General features: G+C 43.4%; 1 protein-coding gene across 6 annotated transcripts in view; it reads left to right on the top strand.

Moving 5' to 3' along the window:
* htr4 (5-hydroxytryptamine receptor 4) overlaps positions 1-24,609 on the top strand; it is a 93,946-nt gene that overhangs the window by 55,307 nt on the left and 14,030 nt on the right. For 3 of the 6 annotated variants that reach the window (XM_021583604.3, XM_090219420.1, XM_090219423.1), the window contains one exon: positions 3,512-4,080. In XM_021583604.3, coding sequence (XP_021439279.1) covers positions 3,512-4,080 — 569 coding nt within the window. Of the gene's footprint in view, positions 1-3,511; positions 4,085-16,589; positions 16,675-24,609 lie in introns of those variants that run through there. The other 3 variants (XM_036970202.2, XM_090219421.1, XM_090219422.1) reach the window with 2 other exon arrangements.

Below are 24,609 nucleotides of genomic sequence, written 5' to 3' on the forward strand. Positions count from 1 at the left end.
TTGGCTTTAAATGACGAGCAGATTATAAAGGCTTTATATAGCGTTCAGACAGAACATACATGTGTTACAAATGATCTGTAACCATATCACATGCTTTTTATAGCGTTCAGACAGAACATACATGTGTTACAAATGATCTGTAACCATAAGACTTGCTTTTTATAGCGTTCAGACAGAACATACATGTGTTACAAATGATCTGTAACCATATCACATGCTTTTTATAGCGTTCAGACAGAACATACATGTGTTACAAATGATCTGTAACCATATGACATGCTTTATATAGCGTTCAGACAGAACATACATGTGTTACAAATGATCTGTAACCATATGACATGCTTTATATAGCGTTCAGACAGAACATACATGTGTTACAAATGATCTGTAACCATATGACATGCTTTATATAGCGTTCAGACAGAACATACATGTGTTACAAATGATCTGTAACCATATGACATGCTTTATATAGTGTTCAGACAGAACATACATGTGTTACAAATGATCTGTAACCATATGACATGCTTTATAAAGGGTAGATTTTCCATATTCACAACAACACTTAAACCACATCAGGGGGCGACTTTTGAAGTCTGTATAGTGTAGTTGCCGTTTAATTCAGTGCACATGCCCTCAATGTTGTTTGATTAGAGGTTTTTCTGTAGCACAGTAAGAGGACATGTGGTGATTGTGTATTCCATTTACAATGACTTGAATTTGATATAGACTTGGTCTTTTACCAAATATGGCTATCTTCTGTATACTGTAAAATACATTTTGATATCTTTAGTGTTAGAGAAAATGTGCATGTTTTATAAAGGTCTCTCTTGATCAAAACGTCTGCCCTCATCGCTGTGAGCATCTCAAGGAGCTTTAGCTTGGCTTCCTCTTCTCATATTAATCTTGTCCATCTATGACAAACAGATAGTGTTTCGATTATCTATATTTTTTAATCGCTATAAATCAATCTCTGAATGTACAATAGGGATGAAACGATTGTCCCCTGATGCACTACGATGTAAGTATTGCAGGCATGCGCTGTCACGTTCCTCTCCTTGTTCGGGCGGTGTTCGGCGGTCGACGTCACCGGTCTTCTAGCCCTCGCCGATCCATTTTTCATTTTCCATTTGTTCTGTCTGTTTGTTCTTGTTTTCCCACACACCTGGTTTTCATTCCCTCGTTACGTGTTGCGTATTTAACCCTCTGTTCCCCCCATGTCTTTGTGTGGTATTGTTTGTTGTAAGTGCTTGTGCACATTTATGGTCTGGTGCACGTCGGGTTTTGTACCCGTTCTTTATTATTCTGGATGCCGGTGGTTATATATATATGTATAGTAAACTGCTCCGGTTATTACCCAGTTCTGCTCTCCTGCGTCTGACTTCGCTGCCACCAGATACACACGGCTTACATGCGCTTTGTTAGTGGTTGTGATGTAGGGTTGAGGCAGGAGGTGATGGACAGTGGGAGCAGATTAAATGGTAGGAGGGACATTCCAGGTTCAAGTGGTTTCAGATTTCAAATCCTACGTCACACAGGCACAAAAAATATGTATATTCCGATCTACGGTGTCCACAGATCGATTTATAAGCAAAATAGTTGGTTAGAACCAGTACCAGAACCACGCAGATCCCCTAAACAGGGGACTTTACATCTAAGAGATTGTTAACAAAAGAGAAGAGAATTATATCAAAGTAATGCGAGCGTTGCATTGTAAAAGACAGTTACTTAATATAAACATGTATTGCAATGTGAAATATGTATTTCCAGATGAAACACTGATTAATCTTGGTGAAGAAGTGATTTTATATGATTTTGTGTTGTACTTTTACGCTGTTGCTACTCTGTTTATTATCTATGCATAGTCACTTTTCCCCTACCTACACATACATAATACCTAAATTACTTCGACCAACCGTACCCCTGCACATTGACTCGGTTCTGTATCCCCATGTATATAGCCTTAGTTATTGTTATTTTATTCTGCAACTCATTTTAAAATTGTTTTAGTAAATATTTTTTTTACTCTTATTTTTCTTAAAACTGCATTGTTGATTAAGGCCTTGTAAGTAAGCATTTCACTGTCTGTTCTACACCTGTTGTATTTGGCGCATGTGACGAATACAATTTGATTTGATGTGCTTAGAGTTTTCACAACTGCCCCTTGGATGATCTGTTTTGAGTTGTGCACTAAGAGTTATGAAAATGTACCACATAGTTGTGAAAATGTACCACATAGTTCTGAACATGTACCACATAGTTCTGAACATGTACCACATAGTTGTGAACATGTCCCACATAGTTGTGAACATGTACCACATAGTTGTGAACATATAGTTGTGAACATGTACCACACAGTTGTAAGCATGTACCACACAGCGTGTCCTGTTTTATCTGTCTTCACGTAACTTAGCCTAATTCAATATAATCAATCAATCGTTCATTCATGTCATACGAGTCATTCATGCCTTTGAAAGAGGGACTCAGCTAAATGACGTTGCCACGAGCAGCACCGCAGATATTGAGATGAGTGAGATACAAGACTTCGCTCTCACACAGTCACACACAGTATCTGCGCATATGCACGAGCCAGGGAACCAAAACAGCAGAGGAGTTGAGCCTCACGCTTCAACGCTCTTAGTTGTTGTGAAAATTGACCCACTATGATGTTCACTTTTTGCATCTAAGTCATATCGCTGAGTATTCCTTTAAATACAAACAAGCATTTTATTTTGAAATGAAATAACAAAGGGAGCCTTGAATAATTAAACAATAAATAAAGAATGAGCTTTTCTGCCAAACACCTATTTGAATAATCGTTCAAAAGCCTGGTGATTTGAATGCATGTTTGATTAGTAAAACATTTGGATCAGTTATGGGTCTACTTTGATAGTTTACAAGATCCAGCAAGGCAAATTAGCAGGGCAGTCATATGCTGTGCGTACTGTGTATATATGCAGTGCGTATACCTATCAATCGTAGACTAGTGTCATTTATTTTCTCCAGAGTAGAGACAGGTATGACCTGAGGTGGCCAGAGATTCTGGCAGGGTGCCGGTGGAGGACAGTGATTAATGATCTGTTTCAAAGCCCTCATCTTCCCCACTCTGGACCTAGTCGCTACTTTCAGGAAATAGCATTGATGGAAGTTTGGTTTTGCACCATTCATCATTGCTCTCCTAGATACGTTTAAGGGTTTAGAATATCTACTTGATGAACAGGAGCCTACAGGACTCCATTGTAAATGGTAGAAAACCCTGACAAGCTCAGTCTTCTTACCATAGACATAATTAATTGACGACATTTTTCACTGAACTGTATTGATCTGATTCATATAAACGTGCCATGTCATATACTTATTCTCTGAATGATTACTGTTCTGTGTCCGTGAAACTAATGTTTCATGAACTGACACATTAACCATGTGTTTTTTCTTCTTCTGTGATGTGTGTGTGTGTGTGTCTCTGTGGTGGTGGTGGTGGTGGTGTTACCACATCCCAACCCCTTGGTAGATAGAGGAACGGAAGATCAGCGGTGATGCAGCCAACGCGACGGCGTGTGTCTTCATGGTCAATAAGCCCTACGCTCTGACGTGTTCCGTGGTGGCCTTCTACATCCCACTGGGGTTGATGGTGCTGGCCTACCAGCGCATCTATGTGACTGCACGGGAGCACGCACGCCAAATCAGTATGCTGCAACGGGCGGGGGCCGCCTCGGCAGACAGCGCCGACCACCAGCGCAACCACCGCATGCGTACAGAGACCAAGGCGGCCAAGACTCTGTGCATCATCATGGGCTGTTTCTGCCTGTGCTGGGCCCCTTTTTTTATCACCAACGTGGTGGACCCCTTTATAAACTACACAGTGCCGGGCCAGCTGTGGGCAGCATGCCTGTGGCTGGGCTACATTAACTCCATGCTTAATCCCATTCTCTATGCCTTCCTGAACAAGTCCTTCCGCCGTGCCTTCCTCATCATCCTCTGCTGTGGGAGAAAGCGTTACAGCGCCAGGCGGCCATCCATACTGGGGCCGGGGCCACCCTGCTCGGCCACACAGATCAACGGCTCCACCCATGTGCTCAAGTAAGTGTCTACTTCCTCCTCACCTACCTGAGAGCCCTTCACTAACTCTCTACAGCCCACAGATACTCTTCAGATGGTGTTGGCGGCAGCTTGAGATTTTATTATTAATATATTGAATGGGTTCTTAGGCAGGGGAGACATGGATCAAGTCCATGTGGATGAACTGTAGCCTACATGGCCACCATGCAGCTGTCTTAACATTTGCACCATGTTCCTGGATCTGAGGACTGATGAGACATATTAGTTTACACAGATGACCATCTACAAAAGACTGTTTGCTTTTCTGTGAGACTTGGTGAGCTAGAGACTTGCAGTAGTACATCAATCAGCCGGCTTATTACATTTCAGCCACCCACCCAACTGTCCAATTTTAGAATTCTCAGACTATAATGGAATAAAAACTGTATTGCTCTGTCCACTCAATGCATAATTAATTTATCCCCCTGGCTGTTCTAGAGGAGGGACCTGATGTACGCTACATGGCTATTATAGGGTCACTAGAGGTTAGACCTGATGTATGTTACATGGCTATTATATGGTCACTAGAGGCTGGACCTGATGTATGTTACATGGCTATTATAGGGTCACTAGAGGTTAGACTTGATGTATGTTACATGGCTATAATAGGGTCACTAGAGGTTAGACCTGATGTATGTTACATGGCTATAATAGGGTCACTAGAGGTTAGACCTGATGTATGTTACATGGCTATTATAGGGTCATTAGAGGCTGGACCTGATGTACGCTACATGGCTATTATAGGGTCACTAGACAATGTACAGTACCAGTCAAAAAGTTTGGACACACCTACTCATTCGAAGGTTTATCTTTATTTGTACTATTTTCTACATTGTAGAATAATAGTGAAGACAACTATAAAATAACACATATGGAATCAAGTAGTTGAGGTCGGGTGATTGTTGAGGCCAGGTCATCTGATGCAGCACTCCATCATGCTCCTTCTTTGTCAAATTGCCGTTACACAACCTGGGAGGTATTTTGTTCCATTGTCCTGTTTAAAAACAAATGATAGTCCCACTAAGCGCAAACCAGATGGGATGTAAGTATCACCACCAAGCACCCCCACACCATCACACCTCCTCCTCCATGCTTCACTGTGGGAACAACACATGCAGAGGTCATACATTCACCTACTCTGAGTCTCACTAAGACACAGCAGTTGGAACCAAAAATCTCAAATTTGGACTCATCAGACCAAAAGACAGATTTCCACCAGTCTAATGTCCATTGCTCGTGTTTCTTTTTCTTATTGGTGTCCTTGAGTAGTGGTTTCTTTGCAGCAATTCGACCATGAAGGCCTGATTCATGCAGTCTCCTCTGAACAGTTGATGTTGAGATGTGTCTGTTATTGAACTCTGTGAAGCATTTATTTGGGCTGCAATTTCTGAGGCTGGTAACTTTAATGAACTTGTCCTTTGCAGCAGACGTAACTCTCTTCCTTTCCCGAAAGCCAGTTTTCATGGAAAGCCAGTTTTCCATGAAAGCCAGTTTCTTCACAGCGCTTGATGGTTTTTGCAACTGCACTTGAGGAAACTTCAAACTGGCTTCTGTATACCACCCCTACCTTGTCACAACACAACTGATTGGCTCAAACGCATTAAGAATGAAAAACATTCCACAAATTCCATAAGGGGGGTGGGGGGGGGTTTATTAGCCAATACAAACGCACTGAATAACAGATTCCCTACATGGAACAACAGATAGGTGTAAGGTTCTGTATATATTTTCTTAGTCAACCTTGTGTTCTGTTTTGTTGTGTTCTTGAACGTAGCCCTGTATTTCATTTCTGTTCATTGATTTCACCTGTGTTAGTTACTCACCTGGTCTCATCAACTCCTTATTTACTTCAGTTCATTCTGTTTGTGCCTTTGTGAGGTATTGTTCATTTTGACTCCACTAAGCCTTTTCCTAGCTCGTTTGTCAGAACCAGTTAGCCTTCAGTCCCAGTTTTGATTCACCTGGATGTTTGCCTACCTGTGTATGACCATTGCCTGCCTGTGACCACAATTCCTGCCTTCTTTGAAGGCAAAATAAACACCTGCCTATCCCTACTCCTCCGATGCCAGGTATCGTACCCATAGCCCTCATTCATTCATATCCATGCCTGGAAAATAAGGTTCACCTGGGAAATGTCAGGGATTTCTGATGCAATGCAGCAAATACATTGAGCACAACCCCACTAACTTCGCCGCCGACAAGAGCAGGATGGATTTTGTTGCTTCTCGACTCACAGGCAAAGCCCTGGAATGGGCCACCGCCATTTGGACTGCCAACAGCACAGAACTTGGATCTGTCACCCATTTCCACACCCTCTTCAAAGAGGTATTTGATCGCTCTCCTTCCGGTCGTCCTATTGGAGACCTCTTAGAACTATAACAAGGATGCAATTCAGCTGCCCGAAGAGCTCTACCACCCAGGAACGCGACACCTTCTCTTTCCGTGACCTATTCTTTCAGAGCCCATGTAGTTGGGCCATGCACCTCTCCCATTTATCGAACGTCAAAGGCGGATCCAAGAAGGGCTCTGCCTATACTGTGGAGGGAAAGATCATCTTCTCAGCCATTGCCCTGTTCATCCCCCACGGAGAGATGAGAAGGGTCCCTCCGCTGCCATGCAGGTAGGCGTGTCCTTATTTCTAAATATCTCCCAGAAGAAATTCTCCATCCCAGTATTGATAACCGTGAAGGGGGTTACTAAGTACATAGAGGGCTTGATAGATTCAGGAGCAGCAGGTAATAATATCGATCACCAGCTAGTACAAGAGTTTGACATTGATCTGACACCTGTCACCCCTCTCTTAAGGATTAACACCCAGGACGGGCAGCCATTGGGCACGGGCTTCATTACACACCTGATACAGAGCGTCACCCTCCAGATTGTAGTCTTCCACACCGAAACCATTCAACTAATGGAACTCTCATCCACCAAACAGCCACTCATCCTCAGACACCCCTGACTTTGTCGTCATAACCCTGCCATCTCGTGGTGACAAGGTGAACGACAATCCTGGTCTTCTACCTGGAAGTTGTCCCATCCTTCCCTGCAGAGCCACCACCATTGAGGACTCTGCCACTGCAGTGCCACCCACCATACCATCTGAATACTCCCAGTACAGCAATGTCTTCAGCAAAATCAAGGCCTCCACTCTGCCACCACATCGCCCAGGAAACTGTGCCATTGACTGACTCCCTGGAGTGTCCCCACCGAAGGGCCGTGTTTACCCCGTATTTATCCCAGAAAATGACGCAATGGAGACCTACAGTACTACAGTGACCTATCACCTACAGTGATGAAACACTCAAACGGTTTCATTCTTCCTTCTTCCCCGGCTGTGTCCAGCTTCTTCTTCATTGGAAAAAAGGATGGTGGTCTCTGTCCATGTATTGATTACCATTCCCTAAATTATGTCACAATCAAGAACCGTTTCCCTCTTCCTCTGATCCCAGCGACTCTTGAACAAGTGGGCCGCGCTAACTTCTATACAAAACTCGACCTGCAAAGTGCATATAACCTTGTCCCTATACGTGAAGCCGGCGAATGGAAGACGGCCTTTATCACCACTTTGTCAGTAACGGGTACAAACCCACCACCGTTAAGGAACGTTTCATTGGGTTCTCCAACCACTATCGCCGGTTCATTCGGAACTCCAGTTCTACTGCTGCTCCCCTCACTGCCCTTACCAGCCAAAAGACCCAGACCCTTCAATGGACTGATTCCACCCTGACTGCTTTCAACAACTTGAAAACGCCTCTTCACCTCAGCTCCTGTACTTCGCCAACCTGATCCGACCCTTCCTTTCACCCTGGAGGTGGATACCTCCAAAGTAGGAGTAGGAGCCATAGTCTCTCTCAGCGGGTGGGAACACCTCCCACATCACATCCCTGTGCCTTCTTCTCCAGGAACAGAACTCCTGGCTATTAAGCTGGCCATTGAAGAATGGCGCCACTTGTTGGAGGGCGCACAACATCCCTTTCTCGTCCTAACAGATCATTGTAATCTGGAATATATCAGAGGGACCAAGAGGTTAACTAGAGACAAGCATGCTGGGCTCTCTTCACACGCTTCCTTTGTCATGTGACTTACATCCTTGGAAGGAAAAACGTAAAAGCTGATGCTCTCAAACTGCTATCACCAGTCTGACCTTCTGACCAGTAACTCAGACCCTACACCCATTCTTCCTTGCTCTTGCATTATGGGTCAGTGGGAGGTTCCCTCTGCCATACAAGAAGCCCTAACCTCAGACCTCCTCCTGAGACACCAGCTGGGAGGAGTTACGTACCAGCAGCTGTTAGACCTCAACTGATGCAATGGTGTCACACGTCCTTGGGGTCAAGACATCCGGGCATTACACGAACCACCAAACTTCTAGCCCGGAAGTTCTGGTGGTCCTCACTGGCATCCGACGTAAGGGATTACGTACACTCCTGTCCAGTCTGCACCCAAACCAAAAGCCCTCATCTCCCTTCCGGTAAGCTTCAATCTTTGCCAATCCCTCACAGACCCTGGTCCCACATAGCTGTTGATTTTTTTATCACAGACCTTCCTGAATCCTCTGGTAACACCACCATCCTTGTCATAGTAGACCGTTTTTCAAAAATGTGTCTGATTCTTCCTCCTCATTTACCTAACGCCATGGAATTGGCTGAGTGTATGTTCCAGCAGGTGTTTTGTCTTTATGGGACTCCGGAGGACATAGTCTCTGACCGCGGGCCCCAGTTTGTCTCCCTGGTGTGGTGAGCCTTCTGTGACCGACTGGGGGTCGCCCTCAGCCTCTCCTCCGGGCGCCATCCCCAGACCAATGGGCAGGCGGAATGCCTGAACCAAGAAATAGGGAAGTATCTTCGCCAACAATGTTCCGCATCGCCACACGACTGGGGTCGGTATATGGCCTGGGCCGAATACGCTCAGAACTCACTCATGCATTCATCCCTCCACCCTAATCCGTTTCAGTGTGTACTTGGTTACCAACCCCCCCCCCCCCCCCCCCCCCCCCCATGTTTCCCTGGGAGGCGGAGCCTAGTACTGTCCCAGCTGTTGACGACTGATTTCGGCGTAGTGAGCGGGTATGGGAGACCGCTCACCAGCATCTGCAGGAAGCCTCTAATACCCAGAAACGCTTTGCCGACAGATGCCGCCGACCTATGCCACTCTTTCACCCCGGACAGCATGTGTGGCTCTCTAACAGAGACATCCGCCTCCCCTGCATGAGTTCTACCTGGAACCAAAAAGGGTTCTCCTAGGGGTACAGCTAAATAATGCTTTTGGAACCCTTTTTTCTGAAAGTGTTCGCATTATTTAGTTCATAACTGCTTTTCCCTGACTGAAATATTACAACACAAGAGACTTCTTATTACACAATGTACGAATGCAGATATTACTGCAGACAAACTGAAACTTGATTTGTTTGTTTTGTTGCTACGGCGACGTGAATGTTATTACCATTAATCAACGGGAAAAAGACAGAGTAGATATGTTAACTGACATAATGACTTTAAACTTTCTTTAATATTTGTAATTATATTGTCATGGGACTAAATTAAATAAGAGATCAAACAAAACAAATGATGTTTCGTCAACTTGCACCAGTCTCTCAGGCAAGTGAACCTCTGATATGGTCAGTTAACAATTCACTCTTTCTCTTCTGTCCTGTTGTAAAATACAGTTTACACTGAAACCTAGACAAAACACACATACCAAGTCTTGTTCGAACAGAAAAAGATGGAAACTTCAAGTGTGCGTGTTTGAAAAACATTCACTACTGACAACCCTTTTGTTGCCATAGAAATAAGAAGTGTTCAGAAACAGACCATAGGACTGGGCCCTGTGACACTTGACTCTTTGAACTGGCAAAAGGGCTGAACATGAACACATAAGAAAACATAAATATGTGACTTATATTTAGTCAAGTGTGTAAGATTGTGTTTTTGTATGAAGTTATTTCACAAAACTCAGGTGTGGGTACATTCAAGTATATATTGAATTTCTAAGTTAAGTGGTTAATGTTTTATAATACTAAATAGATTTTAAGAACTTGGGGGTCACGTCTAAGGGTTGAGAGACCGATTGTGCTAACAATCCTTAATTGAAAGCATATACGTTTGTAGTTTAGCAATGTTCTCCTCCGCCCTGGGAGTCTGCGCTGTAAACAGAACATGTTGAGAATATATCCAGATTGAAAAGTATAAATGACCATGAAAGACTCTCCACAATGTCCCTGCAAAAAATCGTTGTTTTCTGCTGCGGCACTTGGAAACTCTGGGAGAACATAAATCCCCCGAACAGTTTCCAAATGGTGGAGCTGTCAGCATGTTAATCGGGCTGATAAACAGAGAAGTGAAGTATGCTGGGATGTCTGTTGGTCGGAGCAGCTGTGGAGAGGCGCAAGGCGGCGGGCCCCAGCCCCTGTTGAGAGGCAACCACACTATAGACCTGAGAGAATTAGTTGTGGAAGGAACCCATGTAAAATGTCATGATCAGTGATTACTGAACACAGCAGAGTGTGATTTAAAATACAGGCCCTACTAACAATCTCCTTCTGTCTTCATTCTTCACTCAGTGGGGCCCTGCTCCCAGTTAAACAGACTATATCAATATGTGGCTAGAGTGAAGGATGCATTGATCCATCTCGGCAGCCAGGTGTAGATACATTGCACCGTAAAAGTATATTATTACCCCTGCTAGGAGCAGCTGATTCCTGATCACACCCCAAACTCCACCTTTACCGAGACAGTTTTTAACCCAGATGGGTAATAATGTCAACGTCGTGCTTGTGAGTGATCAAATGCTGTCTAGGGGACAAGACCAGGCTATATAGGTGTACTGGGAAGGATGCCAGGTAGAGATACTGTAGGAAAACTGAACGTTGTGCACAAGTTACTCTAATTGGTGTAATTTGCTGCTGGCCACCACAGCTTCTTTAATAACACTAATTACCACAGTGAATGGGGAGAAAGGTCATATTGTTGATCAAGTTTGATCTTTGGTTCTAGATGATTACCTCTGCAGTAAAATGGGAAAGAACAGCATGAGAGCACCACAAAGTCCATAATGGACAAAAGTTCAGAGGTAGAAAAAGAAACCAGCCAATAGATTACATCACTAAGTGGTGAGTTGAAATGGGAATAAACTAAAGGAAATTAAAAATGAAGACATTAACTCAGATACTTTTACCTTCTGTCTGTTGGGGTAATTATGCAGAGTACATTTCAAATCTAATATTTAACAGCAATAAATGCCTGAAGTTGGTCACATTTTTCCCGACCTGTTCAAGAATCAGTACTTTCTCTCCTCTGGGACACATGGAGTTAAATACTGGTCGGTGTGATGCTCACAGGAGCTGACATGTACCCAGATGCAATGGTCAGATTCTTATCTACCACATGAATGAATGGGGCACATTTGGCCTCCTAGTAGTTATTTCTCTCTTGGCATGCTCCAACCTCATCTAACTCTAACCACACGATCCACATGATCACACAGCTTCCCTTCATTCTATTTCTATGGTTACGCCTGCTGCAGTTCCAGTCAGTTGTATGTAAACAAATAAGGATATGCAGGGATGTGAAGCCTTGACCTTCTGAGTACTGGAGTCACGCGTATGCCTTTTTGACTCCTGAGTAAAAGCAGATGAAATTGCCACCCACCCACACGGCTATTCAGTTGACCCCTTAAGTTAATCTTAAATCTACAGCATCATTACAAACATATTGAATTTCAGGCCATTAAATCATATTATACAATTCTTTGTATACATTGCAAGAAAACAACTGTCCAGAATAAATGCTGACGTCTGCAATCTGATCACGTACAATGTATGTGAAAGCTTTTATTTTTTTACCCCATTAACTCGGCAGGTCAGTTAAGAACAAATTCTTATTTTCAATGACAGCATAGGAACAGTGGGTTAACTACCTTGTTCAGGGTTAGAATGACAGATTTTTACTTTGTCAGCTCTGGGATTTGATCTGGCAGCCTTTCGGTTACAAGTCCAATGCTCTAACCACTTGGCTACCTGCCGCACCAAAAGCTTGTTGAAGCATAATAGCCTGTTATGGTTTAAATGGCCAAATGTAGAACACTGAAGCCGTTGATACAATCAGACTGTTGAAGTTAATATATTGGCCATTTTATACTTCCCAAAAACAACTAATAACATTCAGAACAATTTCTCCAGAATTTACTAAGCCTTTAATGTACTACCTCATCACCTTGTGGGTCTAGTGGTTGTGGGTCTAGTGGTTGTGGGTCTAGTGGTTGTGGGTCTAGTGGTTGTGGGTCTAGTGGTTAGTAGGTCTAGTGGTTGTGGGTCTAGTGGTTGTGGGTCTAGTGGTTGTAGGTCTAGTGGTTGAAGGTCTAGTGGTTAGTAGGTCTAGTGGTTAGTAGGTCTAGTGGTTAGTAGGTCTAGTGGTTGTAAGTATAGTGGTGTTAGGTCTAGTGGTTGTAGGTCTAGTGGTCTAGCGGTTGTAGGTCTAGTGGTGTTAGGTCTATTTGTTGTAGGTCTAGTTGTGTTTTTCTCCCAGGAGCCATATTTCTAAGCCATGTTAAGTGAGCGTAGAGAGAAAGTCCAGCTCAGACGGTCGTTATGTCTGAGGCGCTAGAAGCCACTGTTTGTGTTGGTTCGCACTCCCTGGCTCCCTTCTGTGTGCCATAAATTACATTTATTCTGATTTATATTTTAAGTTAAAGCTCAATTATTTTATGACGTTTTGCTACTAACAATTTTCCCTGTTACTATATTACAACATCCACTTCTAAAGAGAGTTGTCGGAGGGATTTTGTGGTTATGTAAACATATTAGATGTTCATCACAGGGACAGCTCTGAGAGAGGAACATTTGACCTTTTTCCACACTTTAAAAAAATGTATTTTTCAAAGACATGCTGACATACTGTCACTTGCTCTTGCCCCTCAGTGTTGACCCCTACATATGCTTCAAAGTTTCACTAGAAATATTGAATAGTATTTGAAGGACTAGGTGGAAAGAGCATTCCGCTATAGATAAACAGCTCTAAAGACCTAGTTACATCATCATTTATTATGAATATATAAAACTGAAGGGGTTGCTGTTTTTCAGATGTGGAACGGTTGTGATGCATTATTCAGTCTACTCTTCCACAAGGTGTCTTACCTTGAACAAGAATGCCTCCTCTTTGACCTTCTCCTTTTTTTATGCGTGAGTAGAAGAGCTGTTATTGCGTGATTGTTGTATAAACTAATCCTTGGCCAATGTGTGTGTAGGGGAGATAAACCACATGGCAGTATCATGAACCAACAGCAGTGTTCTGCATCAGCTCCAGTGTTAATAGGGATTATACAACAGTATATGGACAGCTGCTCATCAAACATCTCACTCCAAAATCATAGGCATTAATATGGAGTTGGTCCCCCCTTTGCTGCTATAACAGCCTCCAATCTTCTGGGAAGGCTTTCCACTAGATTTTGGAACATTTTTGCGCGGACTTGCTTCCATTCAACAACAAGAGCATTAGTGAGGTCAGGCACAGAAGTTGGGCGATTGGGCCTGGCTCGTAGTCAGCGTTCCAATTCAGCCCAAAGGTGTTCAATGGGGTTAAGGTCAGGGCTCTGTGCAGGCCAGTCAAGTTCATCCACACCGATCTTGAAAAAACATTTCTGTACGGAACTTGCTTTGTGTAAAGGAGCATTGTCATGCTGAAATAGGAAATGTTCTTCCCCAAACTGTTGCCACAATGTTGGAAGCACAGAATCCACGAGAATGTCATTATATGTTGTAGCAATAAGGGGCCTAGCCCGAACCATGGAAAAACAGCCCCAGACCATTATTCCTCCTCCACCAAACTTAACAGTTGGCACTATGCATTCGGGCAGGTAGCATTCATTGTCCATCGAACTGCCATATAGTGAAGTGTGATTCATTACTCCAGAGAGCGCGTTTCCTCTGCTCCAGAGTCCAATGGCGGCGAGCTTTACACCACTCCAGCCGACACTTGGAATTGTGACCTCACTGTGAATTGAATCCATTGAATCCCATTTCATGAATCTCCGGACAAACAGTTATTTTGCTGACATCGCTTCCAGAGGCAGTTTGGAAGTAGTGAGTGTTGCAACCGATGACAGATGATTTATTACACGCTTCAGCTGACCTGTTATGTGAGCTTGTGTGGCCTACCACTTTGTGGCTAAGCCGTTGTTGCCCCTAGATGTGTCCACTTCACAATAACATCACTTACAGTTGACCGGAGCAGCAGAAAGCAGAAAGACCGGAGCAGGGCAGAAATTTGACAAACTGACTTGTTGGAAAGGTGGGACCCAATGATGGTTCCACATTGAAAGTTGCTGAGTTCTTCAGTAAGGCCATTCTACTGCCAATGTTTGTCTATGGAGATCGCATGGCCGTGTGCTCAATTTTACACCCCTGTCAGCAATGGGGGTGGCTGAAATAGCCAAATCCACTCATTTGAAGGTGTGTCCACACACTTTCATATTTATTTTTACCTATGCAAGTCAGTTAAGAACAAATTCTTATTTACAATGACGGCCTAGGAACAGTGGGTTAACTGCCTTGTTCAGGGGTAGAACGACATATTTTTAGCTTGTCATCTTGGGGATTCGATCTAGCAACCTTTTGGTTACTGGCCCAACGCTCTAACCACTAGGCTACCTGCCACCCCTGTATATATAGTGTATATAGAGAAATAACAGAGAGCAGAGCCAGCAAAACCTAGTCCTACATTTGGTTTTCTCCCAGTCGACACTGCCACAGCGATGACAGCTCACCCCTGAGCTTAGCATTATTCTGTCAGGGGAGTGTGTAGCGATGCAAAGAAAACATGTACAGTCTCACAGACGCGGGGGCTGCTTGTGAGCACCGGCTGGCATGGCATTGCAGATGAGTTTCACTGTGGTGGGCACCAACTGGGCACATTTGAAACCCTCTCAGTTCAGGATGATCAAATGCCCTTGGACTCCATCCCTCATTATGAATACAGAGCTATCAAATAACATAGACATATTCTAAACAGATATTTGCTCTACTGTGGTCCCCGTCTTATAGGCTACGGTGTACTGGATATATTATGGAGTATCTCTGGGTTAGCAGTCTTCACCAGATGCAGTGTGTCCCTCCGGGGTATTTGACCTCATTTTCACAGATTGCTTACCGGCTCCATCAGGCAGCATGTACAACACTGAGCAGCACACTGTATGCTATCTGTAATAGACTTCCTGTACTCACTCAGTCTGGACCTGGATGTTTGGTTCTGGTAGAATGGCTTTGAAACAATGCCACACATATGTGTGTATGTGTCAGGTCTGGACCAGACAATGTCTGGACAGCGTGGGGAGTCTGGGTTGTTTTGTCTGCTGGCAGAAGATAAACACAAAGAAACAGGAAGTTGCCAAAGCAGTGGTAAATATATTGACAGGAGTATGACATTGTCACCTGGCACCAAAACCGCATTGTGCATAAGAGCAGCCCTTACCCGTGTGTTGTTCACAATAATCAGTGGGTTCTCATGGCCTATTGCTTAATTATTACAATGTGATCACAAACTGAACTACATGTTTTCAGATCTTGTAAATGTATTTATGGGCTAAATGCAATGTATAGAGCGTCTTGATTTCTCAGTGTGATTTGTGCTATATTTCTGTTTTAATAACCCTTTTCCTCCTTACCATAACATCAATCAATAGCTATATAATTTTGTCCGAGGACCTTCTTTAATTACCATATCATGATTGAGGAACATCAATCAATGTATGTACTGTAGGTTTGTCTGGGAACTCAGTAACATGTTATTGAGTGGGGACGGCTGCTATAGAAAGTGGTCAGGCTCACTCTATTCCTTAGACCTCTAGAGCAATTCAATACACCCTCCTCTGTCAACAACAACAACCAACTCTCACTGTTGGGTAAAGACAAGAAATGACGTTGAATCAACGCGGAATGGATGTTGACTTTAGCCCAGAAATAAAGACTGAGCCAGTCTGACTGATTTCATGGTCCCTGTTATCTCTGTTTTGTTGTCACGTCCTCTCAAAGCTTCTTCTATGTTATTAGCTACTGTACATATTTTTATATACATACTTTTTCAACCTCTCCTTTCATTCACTTTAATGATGGTGCATTGCATTTTCTCTGTTTGTTTTTTAATTAATCTAACTGCTTGAATAAAGCACCGTAATGAAACCAACATGATTAATGCTCTGACGAAAGGTCTTCCTAATTAGAGGAGAGCTGCCTCATACAGGACCTGGCTGCATGTACGCTAGCTGTGGGTTAGTTACTGCTGAATGAGTCACTTGGGTGTTGATTAACCAGATTTTTCCCCGCTCTCTTTCTCTCTCCCTCTCACCTCTTCTCCTCTGCCTTTTCCTTCTTCTTCCTTTTATGTTATTTTCCTTCCCTCCCTCTGCTCTCTCTTCCTCTGTCTGGACTTCTGCTCCTGCTACCCTGTGCTGCCTCTTCCTTCCCCCTCCTTCTCTGCCTCCCCCTCCCCCTTCTCCTCCAGTGGCTGCTCCTCTCTCTCCAAACTCCTGCTCTGGTTCTGCAACACTAGGCCTGTTCCTGTCTAGTGCTGCTTGACAACCTCTCAAGTGAGTCTATTTCACACAAACCTCACCCCCTCAACCTGTTCTGTGTCCCACTGTCTGAAGTGAGTCTATTTCACACAAACCTCACCCCCTCAACCTGTTCTGTGTCCCACTGTCTGAAGTGAGTCTATTTCACAAAAACCTCACCCCCTCAACCTGTTCTGTGTCCCACTGTCTGAAGTGAGTCTATTTCACAGAACCTCCCCCCCACCTGTTCTATGTCCGCTGTCTGAAGTGAGTCTATTTCACACAAACCTCACCCCCTCAACCTGTTCTGTGTCCCACTGTCTGAAGTGAGTCTATTTCACACAAACCTCACCCCCTCAACCTGTTCTGTGTCCCACTGTCTGAAGTGAGTCTATTTCACACAAACCTCACCCCCTCAACCTCTTCTGTGTCCCACTGTCTGAAGTGAGTCTATTTCACAGAACCCCCACCTGTTCTATGTCCGCTGTCTGAAGTGAGTCTATTTCACAGAACCCCCCCCTCAACCTGTTCTATGTCCGCTGTCTGAAGTGAGTCTATTTCACAGAACCCCCCCCACCTGTTCTATGTCCGCTGTCTGAAGTGAGTCTATTTCACAGAACCCCCCCCCCCCCACCTGTTCTATGTCCGCTGTCTGAAGTGAGTCTATTTCACAGAACCCCCCCCCCCCTCAACCTGTTCTGTGTCCCACTGTCTGAAGTGAGTCTATTTCACAGAACCCCCCCTCAACCTGTTCTATGTCCCACTGTCTGAAGTGAGTCTATTTCACAGAACCCCCACCTGTTCTATGTCCGCTGTCTGAAGTGAGTCTATTTCACAGAACCCCCCCTCAACCTGTTCTATGTCCGCTGTCTATCTTACATGCTAGTTCAGATTGCATGCATGACTTGTAGGGGCCTGTATTTTGGACAATCATGTGACATGCCTGGATCTGAACATTAATTGAAAAGTTTTTCATCAAACTGCCCCCTTTTCTTTTTATGTCAGATGGTCCAGCACCATCCTCAGACAATGCCTTTTATTTTGTGTATTTCTCATTTCTGGTTAAGGCTTAAAATACAGGATAAAATTGTTCTCTGTCACATGATTGTGCAAAACATAGGGCCCTTATGATGTGTGATTTAGTGGGCCATTAGCATAGCGGTTAAGAGTGTTGGGCCAGTAACTGAAAAATTTCTGGTTTGAATCCTGAGCCAACTAGTTGAATAGTCTGCATGTAAGTCGTTCTGGAAAAGAGTGTCAGCTAAATGATTAAAATATGATGTGCATCGATTTAATGGTCAATTGCATGTTTTTATGTCCAATTGCACAATTGCATTATCATTATCTGTATTTCAAGAAGAATGTTGATCATGTGTCTGGCATCTGTTCTGTGTGTGCTTGCGTGCCCACCTCTCCATATCTTGACAGTTTTTAATTACCAGCCAGTCAGCCAGATTACCCGTTGAGCCTGTTGAGCAGCTGAATAGGCCTGACCACTGACCACTTGTTGTTAATCTGATTCTGGCCCCTGATACAGTATAATCCAATGGGAGCTATCTGCTCCTTAATACACAGATGCTTGATTAGATTGTAATATAAACTCTATATCAATGGAGTCCCTCACTGCAAGATACAGTATTATGCATTCAGGGCATCACTTTTACTGTTTATGTTTACACGTGATGTTTATTGTGAATTAGGCTCAGGGTGGCAGGGAGCCTTGTGGTTAGAGTGGTGGACCAGTATCCCCAAGCCGACAATGTGAAATATCTGTTGATGTACCCTTGAGCAAGGCACTTAACCATACTGTAATTTACTCCAGGGATGCCATACTACTATGGCTGACCCTGTAAAACAAAACATTTCACTGCACATATCTGGTGTTTGTTACAATAAAACATGTTTATTTTTGCATGCAGTACTTCCGGTGCAGGTTGCTGGAAGAGAAGAGCCCTGCTGTAATGTAGAGTTAAAGCTTGGTGAGATACTGTATGTGGTTGTCCCACCTAGCTTTCTTAAGATGAATGCACTAACTGCAAGTTGCTCTGGATAAAGATGAGTCAAATCTAAATGTATTATTGTCTAGAAGCTTAAACGATTTCTGCTTCTGGAATGACACAAAGAAACACAATTCAAAATAATGTTATGAACAGCCAAGACACGAATTATATCACTGGCTAATTCAACGGCAGTCCTTACAGTCTCAGAATAAGAGATGATTGCGATAATTAAAGTCTACTCACAGAACGGTGGTGCACAATACTGTGTTTCTCACTATCATTTAAGAAACAGATCTCCAGAAAGACAGAACACCAGCCTTGAATAGCACACGCTATAACAGACATACGTCAACAAAGAGGAGATCAGATATTCCATAGTTATTCCATTGTACGGGCAATTGTTCTTGTATTGTATAGATAACAAGGGTTGGGTAGGTTACTTTTTTAAATGTAATCCGTTACAGTTACCTGTCTAAAATTGTAAATGGTATTTATCTAGGCAAGTCAGTTAAGAACAAATTCTTATTTACTATGACAGCCTACTGGGGAACAGTGGGTTAATTGCTTTGTTCAGGGGCAGAACGACTCAGGGATTCGATCCAGCAACCTTTCGGTTACTGGCCCAACACTCTAACCACTAGGGTACATTCTGCCCCCAGTAGTATACCTTTTTTATTTTGTATTATTTTATTTCACCTTTATTTAACCAGGAAGGTCAGTTGAGAACACCTTTATTTAACCAGGAAGGTCAGTTGAGAACACCTTTATTTAACCAGGAAGGTCAGTTGAGAACAAGTTCTCATTTCAACTGCGACCTGGCCAAGGTAAAGGAAAGCAGTGCGACACAAACAAGACAGAGTTACACATGGGATAAACAAACGTACTGTCAATTACACAATAGAAAAATCTATATACAGTGTGTGCAAATGTAGTAATATTAGGGCGGGTAGGCCATAGTGGCAAAATAATTATAATTCAGCAATTAAACACTGGAGTGACAGATGTGCCGTAGATGAATATGCAAGTAGAGATACTGGGGTGCAAAGGAGCAAAAAAATAAATAACAATATGGGGATGAGGTAGTTGGGTTGGCTATTTACACATGGGCTGTATACTGGTGCAATGATCGGTAAGCTGCTCTGACAACTGATGCTTAACGTTAGTGAGGGAAATATAAGACTCCAGCTTCAGTGATTTTTGCAATTCGTTCCAGTCATTGGCAGCAGAGAAGGAAAGGCGGCCAAAGGAAGAGTTGGCTTTGGGGATGACCAGTGAAATATTCCTGCTGGAGCGTGCGCTATGGCTGGGTGCTGCTATGGTGACCAGTGAGCTGAGATAAGGCGGGGCTTTACCTAGCAAAGACCTATAGATGACCTGGAGCCAGTGGGTTTGGCTACTAATTACATTTTGGATTACCTTAAATAGTAACGTAATCGGATTACTTTCAGTTACTTTTGGATTACTTCACCCATAAAACACATTAGGAGAAAAAAAATATTATTACCAATTTAACAACATTTATTGCAGGATGTTTGAGCAACTAAGCAGAGCCACATTAGAACACATCACAAAACATTGTGACAAAAATGTATTTAAGCCCTGTATACCTGCCTCTACCATGCGTCCTTCATCCTTTGTCCATTTACACCTATCAAATCTGATCACAGTCACACCACAATGTGTTTTTGAATCATATACACCTGTCTAAAATTGTGGGCACAAACACATTGTGCAGAACAAAGGATACATGTTAAAACCAGGTATAAGTAAGGGCTTAAGTAACACAGCAACATGGATGGTTGCTGAACACGTATCCCATCGGACAGTACAAAAAAGTATGAAAATGTATGCACTCACTACTGTAGGTTGCTCTGGATGAGAGCGTCTGCTAAATGACAAAAATGAGAAATAGAAATATGAGGACAATGTTTTTTTTACAACATGCACAGTGTAATCACACATTTAGCCCACCAGGTAGTTTTTCATTTTAAGCAAAAAAAGTGCAGCTAGACGCAATCTACCAACATATCCGACATGACATTGCAGTAGACTTGTTCTGAAGCTAGCCCACTCGGATGATTGCTGTTGTATCACAGCAAGAGGAAATCCTCTAGATGAGCATCAGACATCCTGTTTTGCTGAGGGGTAAACAGGTTTCCACCATAGCTGAAAAGGTGCTCAACTGGGGCACTGGAGGGCAGTGTAGTCTTGTACTTCAGAAACAAGTTCTGGACTATGGGGAACGATTTCAAGGAGTCAAAAGACTTGTCTTTGTCTTCAAAGTACTTCCTCACCTCATCCTCTGCAATGCCTAGGCCCTTGTTGTTGCACCTCCGAACGCAAAAAAAAGTGTCTTGACTCATCAGACTCGGTCTGTGCTCCCTCACCACCTCTTCGGAGTGTGTGTTCTCCATAGAAGCTGTTTCTTGAACTAATGTGCTCCGTATCTCCTCTCTCTTTCCATGGTTGAGACAAAACAGTGAAAACTTTGGCACGGTAGCAGTTGCCATTTTTGATTCACTTAGCATAGGTCCAAACCGGCGATCTATAGCCTCAATGACTGCAGTGAGGATGTGTGCATAGAATGTTGTAAGAGGTACAGTATTTTCTCTGAATGTTAGACTTCAAGTTTATGATTGTTGGGGAAAGCCAAGAAAACACTTCCTCTCCCTGAAGAAGATCAATAGAGAACGTGAGTGGCTGTAGGACTGTACTATACTTCTTGAGAAAAGCAATCTCACAAGGATGTAGTTTGCTGCTCACACCTAGGTCTTCACAGATTTGCCCCAGCTGGTCATCTGTGAGGGCTATGAGTTTGGAGATGGCACGGTACTCTGAGCTCCATCTTGTCACACATGGCTCAGTTACTTTCTTGCTTGCAATGTCCTCTGTTGCCTCTGAAGCTAATGTGGACCTGTATGCTTTGCTCCAAATGCTGGAACATTTTGACATTGCACTTCTGTACAATTTTCGTGACGGACCTTGGGATTCAGCTTTGTCCACCTCATTGGTGGAGATGAGGTTGAGGGTGTGTGCATCACAACGTTGATGTGGAGGGAGAAAAAAAGTTCAAGAATCGCACCCACATCAAACCTCACTCCATCATCCGTCTCATCTTACTCCTCTTCATTTCCACTGAACTCCCGGAATGCCTTTACAAAGATCCTTCAATTATCTGTCACTGTGGCCCTCACTTTGTGTTGAATTTTAAAGTCTGCATGTATTTCACTTAACTTGGCAGCAGTCACATCGTAGGTATGACATCCTCTCAGTCTCGCACAAGTCAAAGCAGCTGACTTCCCCTCCAAGGTGACCTTGGCTAGCTAGCTAGAAATCTGACTAACTAGCTAGCTAGTGCTCTCTGAAATCTCTGACCTATGCTGGAACATTGGTAACATTGTGAAGACAACCTGTCTGTCTCCAGAGACTAGCTAGCTAAGCAAGCTAACGCGCCACACCTGCCAATAGTCATCCCTGTTTCTTCAGGTTGGAAGTGGAGTCTGGATGTTGACAGCAGCTTTACCGTGGGCAAACATAGTTTCCATTGAACTGTTACATTCCTGCCCTTTTCTTCATTGAACACAAATTGTTCTTTGAAACGCCATCCAAAAAGTGCACGGTGTTGACGCACCGTGCAAAAGTAAATAAAATAAAAACAGTATGGGGATGAGGTAGGTAAATTGGGTGGGCTATTTACAGATGGACAATGTACAGCTGCAGCGATCGGTTAGCTGCTCAGATAGCAGATGTTTAAAGTTCGTGAGGGAAATAAATGTCTCCAACTTCAGCGATTTTTGCAATTTGTTCCAGTCACAGGCAGCAGAGAACTGGAAAGAAAGGCGGCCAAATTAGGTGTTGGCTTCAGGGATGATCAGTGAGATACACCTGCTGGAGCGCGTGCTACGGGTGGGTGTTGCCATCGTGACCAGTGAACTGAGATAAGGCAGAGCTTTACCTAGCATGGACTTGTAGATGACCTGGAGCCAGTGGGTCTGGCGACGAATATGTAGCGAGGGCCAGCCGACTAGAGCATACAGGTCGCAGTGGTGGGTGGTAAAAGGTGATTTAGTAGCTAAACGGATGGCACTGTGATAAACTACATCTAGTTTGCTGAGTAGAGTATTGGAAGCTATTTTGTAGATGACATCGCCGAAGTCGAGGATCGGTAGGATAGTCAGTTTTACTAGGGTAAGTTTGGCGGCGTGAGTGAAGGAGGCTTTATGACAGTATAATGCACAATGTATAGGCTATCTGAAAACAATAGACATGTTCTATAAGACACTGGGACCCTCAAGGATAGACTCTATGTGTTGTCCCATATTGTCACGTTCGTCATAAGGAGTAGACCAAGATGCAGCGTGGCATGTTTCCAAACAACAAAACAACAAAACAAACAACCGAAACGTGAAGCTAATAAAAATGCTCACTGGCAACTATATCTAGACAAGATCCCACAAAGCACAATGGGAAAATGGCTACCTAAATATGATCCCCAATCAGAGACAACGATAAACAGCTGCCTCTGATTGGGAACCATATCAGGCCACCATAGAAATACAATTCCCCTAGATAACCCACCCTAAATCACACCCCGACCCAACCAACATAGAGAATAAACAGCTCTCTATGGTCAGGGCGTGACACAATTGGTCAAGTGACTTCCACAACTTTCTTGAGAGCTTTCTTAACAATTTAACCAAAGACATCACACACGCGTTTGTGACTTTTTTTAAAGTACAACCGGGAGGGACAGACCACAGAGTATCTAGAGACTTTTTCTACCCACCACTCAGCTGTTCTCTCATTCACTGGTTTCTTCTTCCTCTTCTTCCAAAGACAGATTGGCAGTACAGAGTGGGTTAATTACAGAGATCCTCTACACAGTGAGCTCACCAGTTGTGTCGTCAAGCTGTCTGTTCCCAAGGGGAGATAGACATTTGTTTCAGAAATGAAGGAAACGTGTAATGTGTGAGCGGAAAGGGGGGAGGCACAGATGGTTGAATTCATTAAGAGATGAAGACTGTATTCCTGTTTCAAAAGCACAACTGTTGAACATCCCAACTCTAATTAAATGCAAACAGACGCTGGCTACTGGCTTATAATACCTTTCCCATCATGTCGTATTCTCTGTGTTAATTTGCTGCATCCAGACTTGACAGGAGTACTTTCAGACAACAGCAGTGTGATACTTGACAGATCATGATAACTGGATTACTTAACCTTTTCTTGCTTTGCTTGACTGACTTTTGCCTGCCAGAAGACGCCCAGATGCAGTGTGGTACAGATTGCAGCGCCATTTACAGAGCTATAAGCATGATGGTTGTCATAGCTCTTTGAATGGTACTGCCATATGTGCTGAAATACCAGCTCTATCATCCACCAACGCAGGCAGGCAGGCAGACATCTGCAACTTCACTTATCATTACTTGATGCATATGTATAGAGTATGTGGAAATATATTTGTTTTTATGTCATGGTGAATATGGATGAATGATGAATTATGTAAATCTGTGAATCTGCTGTGCCCTTTTATGCCAAGTGTATCAATGTTCAGGAAAGTGATACACTTGTGTTTCACAAGAGGATTGTATCAGTAGTAGCAGTGATAGGATCACATGGTACAAGTCGTCAGAAGTATAAAGTCACACAGATACAAGGTCACTAACTACTGCTAACGCACCGTTTACTCGGTATTATGCAGGATTACAGGATAGTTTACAAGATGTTGGTGACGTTGAAATCTGACATACGAAACAAACGTGTTTTACTAGTGGATTTATTAAGACGTGCATGTGCAACTTTACATATTCACCAGGTTTTAAAGTATGTAAACCGAAAGTGAAATCTATTATTAGTTTTAAATGAGTAAAGCTCCCGGTGCTGCTGGTTTTCAGCATCAAGGACCTGTCTGTCATTGTATGGGTTCTGGAGGACATGCCTGTCTTTGCACTGGACTCTGAGTAGCGCTTCT

The sequence above is a fragment of the Oncorhynchus mykiss genome, chromosome 25 (assembly GCF_057628025.1).
Source record: "Oncorhynchus mykiss isolate SJ-2025 chromosome 25, ASM5762802v1, whole genome shotgun sequence".
Taxonomy (NCBI): Eukaryota; Metazoa; Chordata; class Actinopteri; order Salmoniformes; family Salmonidae; genus Oncorhynchus; species Oncorhynchus mykiss.